Source organism: Pocillopora verrucosa, chromosome 7 (genome assembly GCF_036669915.1).
Source record: "Pocillopora verrucosa isolate sample1 chromosome 7, ASM3666991v2, whole genome shotgun sequence".
NCBI lineage: Eukaryota > Metazoa > Cnidaria > Anthozoa > Scleractinia > Pocilloporidae > Pocillopora > Pocillopora verrucosa.
In genome coordinates this window covers 12,780,825-12,797,804 of record NC_089318.1, presented here as the reverse complement: position 1 = coordinate 12,797,804, position 16,980 = coordinate 12,780,825, and the positions used below count along the sequence as shown (strand labels likewise).

Sequence of the window (16,980 nt, the reverse complement as noted above, 5' to 3'; positions counted from 1 at the left end):
TGCTGTATGGTGGTGTCTAGCTAGTTGAAAGCTTGAATCCTAAAGAAAAAGTCAAATGTAATTACATTTGTCTGTTCTATTGTATCTCAGATTAATGTCACGTGAGTCAGCACGAGAACATCTTATTCATAATTACATGACGTATCAGCGGTTCCCGCTCTGATTCAAAAACTTTAGCGGCAGTTCTGGCGAAGAGTTGAGCTTTTTACCTGTTTGAAGACAAGGATAAGGCTTTATATTGCCCTTTTCAGCATTTAAGTGTTTATCGGCTGGTTATTTTGAAGTTTTTTTCGGAAGTAATGCAACGGGAAAGGCAAGAAGAAACTGAACATGACGACGTCATGGAAGAAAACGCGGGACCTTTGCTTATCAACAAACTCGAGGTACTGAGGCAAATATAATATGGCGTTGTAGTTCGTCATTACAGATAAGATTATTCTCAGGGGTATATTTCTGGCATTTCCCGCGTAAATCTGAAATTTCTATTTCTTTTTGAGCCAAAACGTATCAAACTTGCCACGGGTAATGAGGCGTACCTCTTGCAAATTTCGATTGGCTCAACGCTAAGTTAACGCTAGCAGTTTCAGTACACTCCAGAGGACCGATTTTCGTTGGAATCTCCCTTGAATGCTGCCGAATTCATTTTTATCATTGCTATAACGGATTGTTTGAAATTTATCTATAAGGAATCGAGAGTCTTCAGGAAAGTGACTTTGTAATAAATTAATAAATCTAGCTACCATACCTGAACGCCGCCATGATGATAGAATTGCTCGCTTTATGAAGATGTGAAGTTATTAATTTTATAAGACTTCCTTGTGATTGTCCTCGAAGACTATGCTCGAATTTCTTGCGAACAGAATATATCTAATTTCTTTTTTTTTATGTTCTTACTGTATGTCTTTTGCGGTTTAGATTTTGATCAGGGTAGACTCCTTTACGTATCCATTCTGAAATGTCAGTATAAGCTGACCTCTCTTCGTTGAAGATATGCATGTAAGCTGAGCAAGATTTCCGCGGAGCCTTTTACTTAATCGTGTATACAGTTCTTGGATGAAAAAAATGATAAAGAAAACGATGGACTGCTTCAGAATCCAAGGCTTCTAGGACTTTGTTTCAGAATAGTATGGGGTTACATGGAAATGTTTCTGCAAACTGTTTTTTTTCTAATTTTCACTTTTCAACATGATAAATGATTGTATTTGAACAGCATGAGTGTGTGTGATATTTGGGTTATTTTGTAAGCTTACGTGTACAGCTTATGAAAAATTATGTTGATGTGATGATATTGAATGATGACTAGTCATAACTGACATTTTTCCTTCATAAGGAGCATGGAATTAGTGCCAATGATGTAAAAAAGCTGCAAGAAGCTGGATATCACACCATTGAAGCAGTGGCCTACACACCGAAAAAAGCCCTACTTGGTATTAAAGGAATCAGTGAGGCTAAAGCTGACAAACTTCTCAATGAAGCCTCTAAGCTGGTGCCAATGGGATTCACTACTGCCACAGAATTTCACCAGAGAAGATCAGAATTAGTGATGATTACTACAGGGTCAAAAGAGTTAGACAAACTTATGCAAGGTTGGTTTGAAACTTTTGTCAAGTGCTTATATATTTTCTCTAGTTTAATATTGATTGATGGCTTATTTGTGTGAAATTTTACATTTTTTTTGAATAGCAGGAAAAAAGGCCTAAATAGATTTTTGACCAAAAGGTTAATTGCCTTTAGTTTAAAATTTGCATGGTATTGTTTGTGAAATATGAATCAGGAGGTTAAATGATTAACCCTTTACACCCTAATATCAGTATGTATATTCTCCATACTGTTCTTTATGCATTTCCTAAGTTGACAGGGGGAATTTGTTCAATAATTAAGATCTTCTTTAGTTGATGATCATTGATCTTATTCTTGTGGCCTAAATGTGTGATTCAGAGGTGATATTGTGAGGATAAATTAGAAGCTAGGCCATCTAAGGGGTCTAAGGGTCAAGACATGTACTATTGAAGTGAAGTGGATTGACATTTTGTTTTTAGATCGTGTTATGTTTTGTTAGTCTTACATTTGAAAGACATAACTTTCCTTTTGGATCCAAAGGTGGTATTGAAACTGGAAGCATCACAGAAATGTTTGGGGAATTCCGTACTGGAAAAACACAACTGTGTCACACAATGGCCGTAACATGTCAGGTAATCAATCTTTAACTTATCATCACAAGACAAGGTTGAGATTTCAAATGTTCCTGAAAGTTTCTATAATTGTGTCATACATGTACCTCAAATAGGGACAAATAATATTAATTTGTCCCTATTTGATATTTCATGTTGTGGAATCCCATTTTATCAAACAGTCAGTTTTTTTTTGTTTTACACTTTTCAATGTACATGTATAGGACTGTACTTCCCAAAACTAATTACTAGTTTTGGGAAGTACAGTCCTATGCATGTACATTGAAAAGTGTGTAACAAAAAAAATTAATTGTTTGATATAATGGGATTCCACAACATGATTACACTGTGTACATGCATAGAAGAAAATCAGTAGTTCTTATGTCCAATAACATAATGTTACTTTATCTTACAGCTTCCCATCGACCATGGTGGGGCAGAAGGAAAATGTCTCTACATTGATACAGAGGGCACATTTCGACCTGAAAGACTGGTAGCTGTTGCTGAAAGGTATGGTCAGCAACCCACATTTTAATTTACATTATGTTGTTTACTATGTCTTTTGACTTTAAGGACTAAGAAAAACTTCTGTTCTGATAGTAAAGAACAGAATTTTTAAAGTGTTACCCTGATCGCCTTCATCATCCTTAACAAAATGCTCATTTTCCTTCATTTCTAAAAGTTTTCATTGTTCAAAATTTACCAAACAGCAGTTCTTACCCCACCTTAAGAGAATTATTTGATATAGCTATATCTGTGCATAATTCCAGACAATTAAATTTGCACTGATTAGACTTTTTAATATACATAATTATATATAAATTATATATTTATTTGTCTCCTCTACAGTCTTTGTCCTTTGTGCCCTTAGTCTTTCTTTTGTTTTTCCTCTCACTCTCTTTAGATAAGGCTCACCCCTGCTTTCTTCCCCTCCCCCTCCCCCCTTTTTAGGATCTCATAAGATAAACTAGATTGTTTTTAAAACAATTGTTTGATCCGAATGTGTTCTTGTGAATTAACGTTTGTATCATATTGTTTTTGTGATGTAGATATGGGCTTTCGGGACAAAGTGTGCTTGATAATGTGGCCTATGCGAGAGCCTACAATTCAGACCATCAGTCTCAGCTTCTGATACATGCATCTGCTATGATGTCTGAATCAAGGTACTGCTTGATCAATAAATGTAGTTATGTAGTCCTGAAATACACCATGCATTAAATACAACTATTGAACTCTGCAAGCAATGTAAACTGTAATTTTTTTTCCCCTTGCCACTTAGCCTGACTTCTTGACTCGTTAGTCAGATGGTCAGTAATACCCAAACCCTGAGTGAATTAGTTACCTCTAGACCTGTGTGGCATATGACAGTCACTCTTCTGCACTCTGGCAATTTTCAAAATACATGTACAGTATTCTTAAATTATTTTCTCCATCACCCATCATTGCAGATATGCTCTTATGATTGTTGACAGTGCAACAGCTTTGTATCGTACAGACTACTCTGGTCGTGGAGAACTGTCTGCCCGGCAGATGCACCTGGCAAGATTCCTTAGAACACTACTAAAACTTGCAGATGAGGTACATATGTTACCTAATTTTGTGTTTTACCCTGTATAGACCATGTACATGCAATATCACACTTTTTTCTTCTCTCTTTTTTTTTGCTTGCTGCCTGTTACTGCATCTTTGAGTAGTTTTACCTATGAATGTTCAAGTAGTGATAAACCTTGTTTTTTTTTTTATATGTGAATTGATTGTGATACCATTGTCATTCAGTTTGGTATAGCTGTTGTTATCACAAACCAAGTTGTAGCACAGGTGGATGGTGCTTCTATGTTCCAAGCAGATCCCAAAAAGCCAATAGGTGGAAACATCATGGCACATGCATCAACAACAAGGTAATGGCTAATAACAAAATCCTGTTCTTTGACAACTTTTCTCAACTGACTTCACAATTGTAGTTTGTTTACAGACTTACCTTCAGTAGTAGAGTTGCGAGGGTGGAAATCATCAGGGCTGTTGTTAAGTTTTTGTAATAGGGTCTGTTTGCATTGATGATACAGCTCAAACTAACTATGGACTATACAAACTGACATTGATCATCACTTGTGGTGCTACGAAGGTCTCAGCTATATCTTAGGATTTTAGGGTGCAATGTTTCTAAATGACTGCCCTTGACTCATGTTTGTCTTACCAAGGATTTTCAGTGTCACACAATTTTTAAGCAAAGGTGACTTTAAAACACCATGTTGATTCATTCATTCATTTGTATTGGCCCTGAAAAGGCCCTTTGGAGGAGTGGTCAATTAAGTAAACATAGTTTTTTACATACTACATATACATACATGCATGCGAACATTATGTAAGTTTATGAAGGAATGAGGTAACTACATATCTTGACTGTGGACAAAGCTGAATAAGGTTTGACTTTTTCCACAAAAGCAAGCTCTGTATGTTGTCTTTCTCAATTTATAGTAGCATTGAGTCAGTACATTACATTTCCATAAACAAGATGAAAAAGAAAGCAAATTCAGTTTTACAAATGATGAGCTGCAGCTAAATCCATTTTTAAAACATGTTTTAAAGGAAGCTACCAGTGAAGTCAACAACAGGTACATTGTCATCAAAGGAAAACTTGGATGTCAGCTCACTAGGATTTCCTGCAGGCTTGGAAGTAATAAGTATATATTCTGCTCCTTATCCTCTACAGATTGTACCTCAGGAAGGGAAGAGGGGAGACAAGAATATGTAAGATATATGACTCGCCATGTTTGCCTGAGGCTGAAGCCATGTTTGCTATCAATGCAGATGGTATTGGAGATGCTAAGGACTAAAAACTGGAAAGGCAAAATTTTTTGGATATGGTGTAAAGAGGATTAAAAGTCTCAGATGAGCGCATTTCTATTTTAGCATCTAGTACCACTAGATGATTTAAACATGTGATGTTCCATAAGGACTTAGCTAATACCATCATAGGGTGCTGGCAGGCCCTCATTATCATCCCTTCTGGACAAGTGTGACTCATCTTAAATCTTCCTGTGGGCAGAGAAACACAAATTTAAAACACATTTCACAATGAGGGGCTGCTTGCAAACTACTGGGCTGCCATCTTGAAGTCATCATGGAGAAGCCAACTTTGTTTTGCTAAAATAAGATTCATAAACAACAATCATACAATCCTGAATAGTATTTGTTTTATTTCTTTGCTATTTTATTTATTCAACTTTTGAAATTCTTGTCTTAAACATTAATGTGAAAATTAAATATTGTATCCTTGATACTGCCACCAGATGTTCTAATCTGGTGATAACTCTGCTGTAAATAATAAAAATCATACCACTGCTGATTTGACAAAAAAGAAAATCATTGGCTAAAGTCACTCTCAACATCTAGAATTTAGAAATGAGCATCACATGTATTTCAGTTATATACACTTTTTTACTGCAAGTTCTAGAAAACCATGAACACTATAAATATTTCTGTTTGTTAATGCACAGTGACAAACAAGTCCAAAGATGTGAGGGGGACAAGAATAAACAGTACACAGGAGTAGTAATGGCATGTAGATACTAATTTGTCTCTCTGTTGTCTGCTTGTGAGTTACAATCACCAAGTTGACTGTTGCTCCTCATTATATACCAAACATTCCCTTAGCATTTTAGAGGTTCATGGTTTTCTGACTTTTCCAGATAATGGTGCTGGCAAAAACTGCTCCATTTGTAATCTACAATTTCTCACTATTTACAAAATTTTATTGCATTACATTCATGTAGAAAAATTTATATCATTTTCTGGATTTTGTAAAATTTGTGGCCATTGCTGCCAAATTAACTTGTATTGAACATTTTGCTAATTGTTATATATTTGACTCATTCTGTGTTTTTCTAAAAATCGCCAGTTCAATTGCCCCATCATGTAACTAATGCAAATAGTACATTACACTATGTCTTCCTTCCATGTTTTGAATGAATTAATGATGTACATGTAACAGTAAGAGTAGTTTTCAAGTGAAAGTTGAAGCCAAAACCAAAGTAATCACAATTATCAATCAGAACAAAAAGTTAACATCATTAACTAATGACAACTCAAAGTAAAAAACAGGCAACCTGCTTGAAGCACTGGAAAACAAAAGTGACCAAGTTGGGGTTGGGTTTACTTTTGAATCTGTTTGGTTAAGATGGTGGCAAGAGTTTTTGCAAGACCAATCACAGAGTAACTAAAGTATTTTAGGATCACATTAAATACTCCATTGAAAACTGCTCTAATAGCAAAAGACATCTAACATTGCGTAGATTGAAAGGATAATAGCTAACTGTTTACACACAAAATGGAATCAGTTCTCAGACAATTGTGATGCAAATAAAGCAGCAAGATAGTTGGTTAAACCATCTTTTGACGTTCAGTTTTTGGTTATACATATCTGTGTTTTTCATGTTAGCATAGCAAGGCCCAGTAATTAAAAGGGTGGATAATGCTATTCAACAGATATCAATAAGTATTCAGCTGATAAATGTTGACAAAATATACTGCATTATGCACCATTTCAACAACTGAGACCAGATGACTTGAAGTTAGATCCTTTCCTGCTTGCTGTATGACTTTGCTGGATTTTCATTGTCAAGAAGAGGAGGAAATTCCTTTGGCTTTGAAGGTTTACTCCTCTGAATGACCCTAATGAAAAGAGAGAGGAAAAAAGTCAAAATTGGAAAGAACATGACTGCACATAACTGAACTTGTATTCTCATTTCAGAATTTTGAAAAGGGTTTTTCCTGATACTGCCGATAATTGTTTACCTGTGTGGTTACAATATTGGATTATGTCTTGTTGCAAACAAAATAGCTACTGGTATTTGAAATTACATGTAGTACTCATCTGTTCCTTTCATAATACTAGGTCATGTTGGTTTATGACTGAAATCATGTACTATTTGTTTTCTCTATTTTCATTTTTTTCCAACATTTTAAATTCTTTGGTACATTTCACAAACATAAAAGGTTTGGATTGGTACACATAGAAGTTCTGTGTTGACAGGATGGCTGTGAGTGGAAATTGGAGGCCATTGTCAGGATTGGTATGCAAAGTTATTAATTGAGTTGGTATGGGAAATTTGACTCGTGTCAGGGAAAAGTCAGGGAACTCAATAAGTGGCAACCATATTGATAAAATTATTCTTATCATAATGATTTAAATTATTAAAATTTGAGTTACTTACAAAATAAGAGTCATAGGAATGAGAAGGAGACCAGCATTGATGAAGAAGGTAATTCCTGCCACATATTCTCCTGTGAGTTCAGTTACAGTCCATGTGTAAAGTGGATTAAAAATCAGCTGACTAAAAAAATTACACAGACTCTCCAGAGATGCTAGAACAGCAAAAAGAGAACCTGAACAAAAAACAAACCAAAACAAAAAACAATGAAACTAGTTATGTTTATCTAAAAGTTAGATGACATGAATTTATTATCAAGTCATAATGCCCAAGAAATCCAGCAAATGAGCATGGGGTAAGAGGGAGAGGGGTCTAAACTTTGATTCAGAAATAAACAGGATTTGTTCTAAACACTAGAGCCTTAATAATTGATGAAGTGTTTCAAGACAAGTAATTTTAAATTCCTTGAGTTTAGGGGTAATATGTGATTCTGTCTTGAAAAAATTTAGGTCTCAGAAAAGTACCAGTAGTGAAAAACCCCCCACAAGTCTTACTGGGGGGGAGGGGGGGGGAAAGGGGGAGAAGAGGATTGTAAACCCACTGGATCCTTTCCCTGGATTTGTCCTCATGGATCATTCCTCATGTAGACATTGAATGGACAGTGAAACTAATTGAAAGGTTCATCAATGCAACAGGATTCAAGTTCTATTCACAGTGATACATTAACCCCTTAGGGTTTGAGGTTTTGTTTTAAAAGAGGAGATTAATGTCTCACTAAGTATTTAGGGCATGTACCTTGCTCCTCTTTGTTGACCAACCTGGACATTTCAGCCCTGATACAAGGCTGTGGGACACCACTAAAGAAACCAACAATGGTGGCTACAAGTTAAAAATAACATCTTCTATCAATAATAAGTAACTAGATGCATATCTGCATTTACTCAGGTGGTCATGACAATAAAACATAGGCACAGTCTTCAAAAGACATTCAAAGAATCAGACTTCAAGTAAAATGTAAAACTACACATTACCAGTAACCCTTTCACCCCTGAGAGTGACTAGCATCTGATTTCTCCCCACATATCACCCCTGAATAAAATATTGAGGTCAAGAGAAGAACAGAAATGATCACCAACTAAAGAAGCTTCTGATCTTTAAACAAATTCTTCCTGTCAGCTCCTTAGGAAATACACAAAGAACAGTATGGAGAACATGCATTCAGATGTGGTCAAAAGGTTACAAAGAGTAAATTTAATCATGATATGAAAAACTTTTCTGCAAGTAGTAGACTAATCAAATTTACAAGGCTTAGAACAAATTTTACCTCACCTAGAAACATTTCCAATGTGGTCCTAGAAAATCCAATCATTATTAAACTCCCCATGAGAAAAATAATTCCAATTTGGACAGCACCAAAGTTTGAAACGCCTAAACATGAACAAAGTTTGATACCAACCACAGCTCCAACAGCTTTCGAAAACAATGCTGTCCCAAGAAAATAACCAATAACAGATGACTCCCAGCAGAGAGGGTCTCTCTTACCAAAGAGAACCAACAATGTTTGTACAACAAATCCAGCTAAGTAAACAACAACTGCACAGACGAGGAGAGTGATGAGGACCCAACGTCCGAATCTCTTCTTAAAGTAAACTGTAAAAATGGTTTTAATACTATTGCAGGATAAGACTGCTTTGTTCTTCTTTAGTTCCTGGGGTAATGATTCAGGGAGAAGGATTACAACATACACAAGATTGAGTAAATGTAAAGACAGTATCACCAGATATATAGACTGGTAGCCATAATTCTTGATCCATACTCCACTGACAAAATACACTACTGTTCCACAAATAAATGCAATAGCTTCTAGAATACCAAGCCTTAGAGCTCTGGAATCTGGTGGGGATGTATCTGCAACATACGCAAGCAGTGCAAGAACCATAGTAGGATAATAGCCACCTAGGCCAGCCAATGCACTTGCTGTATGTAAGAAAATGAACAGAATTAACAGAATTAACATTAAGAACAATTATAATAAATAAATAATAAATGGAAACGAAATGCACTCTTTCCAAGCTAATGTCAGATTGGGATGATTAAGCACAACTACATACATCTGACTTAGAGGTGGGAGAGAATATACTGGCAGATCAATAAAAGGGGTTAGTTTCTATAGAAACAGTGGTGCTGGGTCAGTGGAAATATTACAAGATAATTTGGCCTTATCAACTAAGGTGATTAAACATTCACCTCTGTAAAGAGTTTCTACAGCTGACATTTTAAGAGTTAGCCTTTTGTTTGGGCAATGATCAGCTGAAAATTATTGATGGGTGGGAAGCTTAGTAAGACAAGACAAGACTCATGAAACAACTCAAAATTTATCTGATCTCTTCTGTAAATAATTCAGTCATGGACCCTTTTTGAATTGGGGATCAATTTCTAGTTTCATTTCAATCAACATTTCACTATTAATACTTTTCTAAAAGTTAGATATAACAAGTGTTATGTTTGTGGAAAGAGCTTCATTGAATTAAAAAGGGGTAAATGGTTTTTTTACTTTTTACTGCAAGTAAGAAGCATTAGGATTATGGTGTTTGTCTGACATTATAGCCCAAGGGATGGGCACTTATTCCAAGTGGGTGCTTATTTGAGTATTGGGCTTATTTGAGGAAATATCATATAAGATAAAATTTCATTGGAATAAAAATTTTTATTTTTCCTAAGAAGGAGAAAGAATTAACCTTTCACCCTGGACCTAACCAGGACACTCATGCAGATACACAAAAGAGATCAGAAATCAGACACACCTATCATAAAGACATAGATTGGAAGTTTCCAATGAATTGCTGCCAGAATAATCAAGGCATCCAAAGCACTTCCAACAGATGCAGTTATCATGGGTCCCTTTCGTCCCCTTTTGTCTGACCATGAACCAAGGAAACAAGCCGTGAATATGGCAGGGAGTGTAAGTGCCATGCTCACCCATAAAATGTATTGTGAGGCTTTTTTGTGCACTTTATCATCCATGCTGTATTTTTTAAAGAAAGTAAAAAGACAACAGCTATTAATAATATTTTGTTAAGAAATAAATTTCATTTCACCTGCCGATGAAAAAAATAAATATTAAATAAATAAATATTAAACAAGTGAAGGAATGATCCTAGCAGGTGGACTGCAATTTTAGCAATCGCAGAAAAAAGCAACAGGATTCAAACCTGTACCATCCCAACACCAGCTAGGTGCAACCACATCTTGGGAGAAGGACAAACTGTAAGGCTTCCTCTTTCTCATAAAAGAAAAGAACCCTGTAATTTTTTTCTCACCAGGTCTTTCACACTGTCTAATTTCAATTGCTTAATAACAGCCACTAAATAAATACACAACTCATGCCTGAGTCTCCAGCTAAGGCATTATGGTGAGTCAGATCAGATGGGGAAATTAATCCATATCTATTGGGAGAGGAGTGTGGCACCATAATTCAAATGATAGGTTGCTATCTTCCTGCACTGGGATTTTATCATACTGGCCACTTAAAAAAAAACATTTTGTTTTCCTCCTTCACTGAAAAAGATGGATTTACACTGTATGTCCTGAGCCTATCAAGATTTCCCAATCATGAAAAAGTAATAATTATTGACGAAATTATACAGAAACTGCCTGTAGTATAATATGTACTTACCTATGTTCAGAACTATTTTCATAACGAGGATTACAGATGGTATCATTTTCATCTTCTCCAGGTACTTTCAGTTCTTCCCTAGCTCTGTCATATAAGTACTGTTGTATAACTGGGATTTCCAAAATGATACCAGTGAGATAAAGGAAAATGACTATTTCCACAGTCAACAACCTGTGAGGATTATTTCTCCATGAAATTGGCTGGTGGTTACTGGATGTTCCAGTGGTACCATTTGGGGTATCTTCTATTTCATTGGCTGTAACAGGCTCCTAGAACAAAATCAAAACAGATATAAACACAAAATAATTTTTAATGAGCTGATTCTATTCTGTTTTATACTCTGTATCAATCACCAGTAAAACTAGTCTCTTGTATGGCTTTTTCTGTAGGGTCTTACGATGTCCTCTACAGGGGTGGCCTGGGGGTGTGGTGTGAGGAGAGGGGAAGGAAAATGCCATAGTTGAACTTACGATGAATATTGCACTACTATTCCTGCGGTAAGTTACCTCCAATGCATAAACCTTGTATTTCTAATTTTCCTGAAGGTCTTGAATTGCTTAAAAATTTCTCCTAACCAATCGTATCTGCAGCAGCAAGTTATCTATCCCTTTCCAAAGGCCGGTTAACTTTCGATTTCATAATCATTTCACTTTCCCGCAACGATCTTCAAATTTAACCTCAACGCGCACACTGAAAAAAAGACTTCAACTAACATATGTCATATTTTCTGTACGACATTGCAAAGCCTACGATCAGAAGCTATTTGACAGTGCACGACTAGCTAGCTGACGAGTTTACGCACATCTAAGTGTCACGCGTTACAAGTTCGCACTGCATCAAGGGCAATGTGATAAGGAAAAAAGACTTGTCCGACCCATTACGTGTAAATGAAAGTGAAAAAAAGCTTCAAAGTAATTAGGTGTTGAAATACTCACCTCACTCGACATTATGAAATAGGCGAAACAGTTGACAGAGTTAAGACATTCTGCTACAAGATTGGAACACCAATGCGACTCTTTAGGACTTCTTACATGAAATTTTTTTTTTATAGCAAGTGGTTCCCAGTCACGTGCCGGGCTCTGTGACTAGAAAAACATCGAACATGGAGGAAGGATTCGACATAAACTTGTGTAAAATTAGGACACACTTTAATCTTCATCACAGCAAGGACCATACCATTGAATAAAATTTCAGCCAAGTATGAGTGAACAACTGCCGTTGAGCCATCCTTTCGATCGGGAGGAGGAAACTTCTCTTCAACAACTATTTACTGCGTTCTGCAATCACCTAACCCTGGGTCAATGGGAACTTGCTCGAGTGTGCTTGCGAGGCTTGTTCGAACAGCGCGACAAACTCGAGAAACCTTTGAAAGAGATAATGAGGGCAATCATTGATCAGCCACATCATGCAAGGTAACAAAATTCGTACAATCGAAGCGACTGGAGCCCGGGAAGCGCCCATTAATATCGTATTTCTTGTATTCACGTACTTTCAAATTCAGGTCTGTCAGTAGATCTGTGTTCTGTGACGGCAGTTTTAAATGCCTACACGTTTTTGATACATTTTTATTTTCGATTTTATGAAATATTCACCAAACGCCATTTATCCGCGGATATTCAAAAAAGTTAATATTTTGTGAAAATTGTTTTTCTATTGATGATATTCCACAGTTCATAACAGTTCTGACAGTTTCTTAACCTTTTAACCCCCTAACAGTGATCAGAATCTGATTTCTCCTTACAGTATTAGCTCTGAATCACGCATTAAGGTCAGGAGATTAAAGGAAATTATCACCTGCTAGAGAAGCTCTTGATTGTTCAACAAATTCCCCTTTTCAACTCCTTAGGAAATGTATCAGAAAACAGTAAGGAGAATATGCATACTGATGTTTAGGTGCATAGGGTTACTTTGGTTATTAGCAAGCCAGTGATAGATATTGATAACCATATAAGATCTGGAAGTTAATCTTTCCCTCCTATATTAAGGAATTATTTAAAATGGTTGGCAAAACTGCCAGATTTTGAATTTTACATACCATATTTCCTTGAATAAGTGTCCATGCTGTACTAAGCACCCTCCTTGAATAAGTGTTTACCCCCCTAAGCTATGATATCAAACAAGCACTCCCCTTGAATAAGTGCCTAGCCCTCTATTTATAACCTTTTAAGTTTCAACTACAGCAGAATCTGAGTATAAGTTAACTCCCAAGAACTGATTGTTAATTCTCCCTTTTTGCAGCTACATATTTCCTTGTAAATTAGTTATGAGAATTTGGTGCTAGATCAAGATAGCAGCTTCTACCTGATAGGGTTGAATATTCTCATTACCTGTTTGCGGAATTATGTATGGATATTATGTGGAGAAGTTTCATGTTAATCAGTTCCAGGAATTAAAGGGTTAATAGTTTCCTAATAAGTGTCTTCTCACCTAGGCACCCTCGTTCCAGCAGGCACCCCTCTTTTAGCAAAATCTTAAATAAAACTCCAGGTGCTTATTCATGGAGATACAGTATTCTATGATTACTCATAATGCACTGTTACTGTCTTAACAGTTATGGATCGTGTTCTGTTCCATCTCCATTCCATTTATCATGGTTATGTTTGGTGGAATATCTGGATCTTTTCACTGATGAAGAGGCAAGTATTTTTCTCTAACATTTTTATAAATTTAATTTGTTTAATCCCTAGCTCATTACCTTGCAGGGTTTTCCTGGCTTCTGTGCTTCAGTCATTAGGTACTCTGTAATGATTAAGCTGTAAAGATCGTAAACACTGTGGATCAACTGTGGACAAACTTCTTACCAAATGCTGTCTACATTGTGCTTATACAGCAAAATCTACCTACTTCAAAATTAAGACAAAACCATTTTGTGTTAAAGAGTTTTCACATGAACCACAAAAAGTGTAACAAATATGGCCAGAGGTGTCTTTTTTATTAGTTAACCAAAGAAACTGAAAGAGAAGGAAAAGTCCTCTTTGTTTAGAGGCAGGATAACAGAGATACAGCTGAAACATGTTTGCCTGAGACTTTAGACACAAAGTTAAATAAAATTTATGAATTAAATAACACTATTAATATTACTAACAGTAGTTATAGAGTCTTGTGCTTATAAATGATCTTAATCATCATGATTTACTAGTACATTTAATACTGACTCTTGAACTATTGTTTGTGTTTGATATGCAACACAGGACCAGATTCCAGAGCCTATTGTAAAGAAAGTGGAATTTCGCCTTCTTCTCTACCTTGCTTGCCAGAATGCCCCTCAAGTTGTGATTCAAGTAATTAAACTTTCACAATTGTCCAGTTTTCATGCCCTTATTACCACTCAAAGTGAAAACAATTACTATTAATCCCTGTAGCTCTCTTGATATTGATCTAGCACCAAGTTCTTATCACTAATTTACAAGGGAATGTGTAGCAGCTAGTGGGGAGAATTGACAATCAGATCTTGGGAGTTAAAGGGTTAATAAGAGCCTACTTGTGGGAAAGTTTACTTGCATTCCAAAAGAATCATGATGATTCCTCAGTGTTCTTCCTTATTTTAAGCACAACAGGTGGAAGAAAATTTATAAAAGGTATTTTTGCAATTCCAAGCTACTCTAAGCAGTAACTAGAAGTACTACAGGTGGCAATTTTTACCAGTTACTGCTAATAAAATAGAACACTGTTACATGTAATTCACTGTGGCAAAAAAGACTTGTTTCCATTAATTTGCAGGATATAGATGATTACCACAGTCAAATTGTTTACAGAGATCCTGACCTCTTTGCCTCTGGAGTGTCTGACCTTCCTTCTTCCACTTTGTCATACTTGAAACAGCTGCTATCTGAAAGTCCTCAGTTTGGACATGCTGTGATTAATGATCTCACTTCCAAAGGGAAGGGCTTTTTGAAAAATAACCAGCTCTTACAACAGTTGTATTTAGACCTCATCAACGAGCAATTGATGGCCTTAGACTCTGGAGCTGTAGAAGTTGATGGTACCAGTACCACCTCTGTACCTAAAGATGACATGCCTGTAAAGTGTACCACCAAAGAATGTAAATTCATCTATCAAATGCTTTCCTACATGGACCCAAGTCCTGAAATGCTCAGCCTTTCCAAGTGTCTGGACGATCTTTTCAGGAACCTCATAATTCGAAGTTCAAACGAGAGAGACACTATTTTAGACAGAGGCATTTTATATTCCTGCTTCCTCAGCCAGACATCAACTTATTTGATGGAAAAGTTTTGTTTCATTGAAAATCAGATGCGGTTTGTAGTGAATGATCGTTCAGAGTTACCATTGTCAAGAGCAACATTGCAAAGATTCAAGCAACCATCAGCATTAGATGGTCTCACTGTTAATGTTTGTTATGCTCAATCCTTTATGGAGGATAGGAGAGAAGCCTGGAAATTTCTGTTCTTCCATGCTCTAAATGGAAATCATATTTTAGAGAACATGATGGTAAGTAGATATCCATTGTACATAATCATTGGAATCATTCAAGAGATTAATGAGGCATTACACCTATTTGGTTACTGTGGACAATGAGAATTCCAGGTTTAAGCCACTGCAGGTTATTGTTTCGTGTTTCCAAGCAAGGAACTTCACTGTCACAGTGCCTCTCTCCAACCCGGGGTATTGGCAAACTGTTGAGGAGAGAGGACATCAGGCTGAGGTTAACCTTAATTCTCCCCTTTAGTCATGAGAATTCGGTGTTAAATCAGGATAACAACTCCAGCTGATGAGTTCAAGTATTCTCATAACCTGATTGTTGGATATTATATGGATATTATAGGGAGAAGTTACATGTTTATCACTTGTGGGAGTTAAAAGGTTGAGTTAGTGGTGAGCATACTGGCTTGTAAATAAAATGATACACAATGTAGCTTATGACACTGCTTTTAAGATGCAGTGGCCAAATGGTCAATGTGCTGGACTCCGCGTCAAGAGGTCTGGGTTCAAGACCTAGGTGGGTCATGTGTTGTGTTCTTGGGTAAAACAATTTACTCATATAGTACCCCTCTCCACCCAGGAGCATACATAGGTACTGTTGAATTGTCAGGGAAGCCTGATGAAATGTTGGGGGAGGAGGGAGGGGGGGGGAGGGGTGTTAACTTTGCAATGGCTCACATCCCATCCAGGGGAGAGTAGTAATACTCTTAGTTGCTTTATGCTTCTCAGAAACCAGGATAAGCTCCATCTGGGTGAGCCAATAGTGCAGACTTTATCTTTGACACTGTAGTATCTCCTCATTGTGGAAATGAAAATTTAGTGTCAATACAAATGTCACCATGTTTACAATGTGCTTTAGGAAACAGCTCTTGTCTTCATAAGAGAAAGTGACTTTGCTAGGCTGACACAGCTTCTGTCTCCAGTGGAGTTTTCCAGACTCAAGCCACTTGTTCTCCTCTTGGGCTGGCCTTACTGCTACAGTTGTGAAAATGCTAAGAATCTACTGGAAGCTCTCTGGGACCCAGCGGTAAAGTTTACTTGTTTTTGTTTTAATTTTTTTTTACTTTTTCAACTTCCTTTTAGCCATAATTAAGGGCTTACATACTGTTGAAATTGAAAAATGCAAAGTTATGTTTGAATACCATTATAAATATGTTGCCTTTATGGTTTGTGCATACAATTGAGGAAACAGAAAATCCAAGTGTAATGGTGGGGGGAGGAGGGTGTGGGCTCATTGTGTTTTGTTCTTGGATGATACCCTCTTTGTTAGGAACGATTTCTTTGTATCAGCAAGTCATTAGGGGGAGGGTGCCTGCAATGTGGCAATGGGGTAATTAACCAGGATAGATTACTTTGTGTCAGGCATTCAGTGAGAAAACAGAGTATGATAGCAGCACAAAGGGAAATAAGGAGCTACCACTGTGCCCAGTTATCAATTGAAGGTCTGGAACAGGCCAATAATAGAGTAGCGAACATCCCCTTTAGGGGAAGTACAATGTAGGAAAACCAGTGGTCTCCTTACACTATGGTTAAATAAGATAAA

General features: G+C 36.6%; 3 protein-coding genes across 3 annotated transcripts in view; 2 read left to right on the top strand and 1 right to left on the bottom strand.

Annotated features, from left to right (window-relative positions):
- The first annotated feature begins 132 nt into the window (after nt 1-132).
- Nucleotides 133-5,866, top strand: LOC131795892 (DNA repair protein RAD51 homolog A-like). Its single transcript, XM_059113492.2, has 8 exons — nt 133-383; nt 1,331-1,586; nt 2,101-2,192; nt 2,587-2,681; nt 3,221-3,334; nt 3,620-3,749; nt 3,948-4,069; nt 4,882-5,866. Exons 1-8 carry the CDS (start codon nt 300-302, stop codon nt 5,003-5,005), a joined length of 1,017 nt encoding a protein of 338 aa, XP_058969475.1. The 5' UTR covers nt 133-299; the 3' UTR covers nt 5,006-5,866.
- Nucleotides 5,344-12,018, bottom strand: LOC131795891 (proton-coupled folate transporter). Its single transcript, XM_059113491.2, has 7 exons — nt 11,933-12,018; nt 10,998-11,266; nt 10,126-10,346; nt 8,651-9,298; nt 8,117-8,200; nt 7,385-7,556; nt 5,344-6,842 (listed from the first exon to the last, which is right to left on the bottom strand). Exons 1-7 carry the CDS (start codon nt 11,942-11,944, stop codon nt 6,743-6,745), a joined length of 1,506 nt encoding a protein of 501 aa, XP_058969474.2. The 5' UTR covers nt 11,945-12,018; the 3' UTR covers nt 5,344-6,742.
- A 66-nt stretch (nt 12,019-12,084) lies between these two features.
- The window catches only part of LOC131795894 (zinc finger FYVE domain-containing protein 26), a 39,966-nt gene continuing 35,070 nt past the window's right edge, over nt 12,085-16,980 (top strand). The window contains 5 exon segments of the mRNA XM_059113494.2: nt 12,085-12,409; nt 13,549-13,633; nt 14,189-14,278; nt 14,718-15,446; nt 16,297-16,464. Coding sequence (XP_058969477.2) covers nt 12,198-12,409; nt 13,549-13,633; nt 14,189-14,278; nt 14,718-15,446; nt 16,297-16,464 — 1,284 coding nt within the window. The 5' untranslated portion in view covers nt 12,085-12,197.

Excerpts from the sequence above, each read along its gene's own strand:
- LOC131795892 (XM_059113492.2), top strand. The coding sequence starts at position 300 with ATGCAACGGGAAAGGCAAGAAGAAACTGAACATGACGACGTCATGGAA. Across the intron at positions 2,193-2,586 it reads CAATGGCCGTAACATGTCAG|CTTCCCATCGACCATGGTGG; the intron begins GTAATCAATCTT and ends TTTATCTTACAG. Across the intron at positions 3,750-3,947 it reads TACTAAAACTTGCAGATGAG|TTTGGTATAGCTGTTGTTAT; the intron begins GTACATATGTTA and ends ATTGTCATTCAG.
- LOC131795891 (XM_059113491.2), bottom strand. Across the intron at positions 8,201-8,650 it reads CACATTGGAAATGTTTCTAG|CCACCATTGTTGGTTTCTTT; the intron begins GTGAGGTAAAAT and ends TTTAACTTGTAG. Across the intron at positions 7,557-8,116 it reads GGTCAACAAAGAGGAGCAAG|GTTCTCTTTTTGCTGTTCTA; the intron begins GTACATGCCCTA and ends TTTTTTGTTCAG.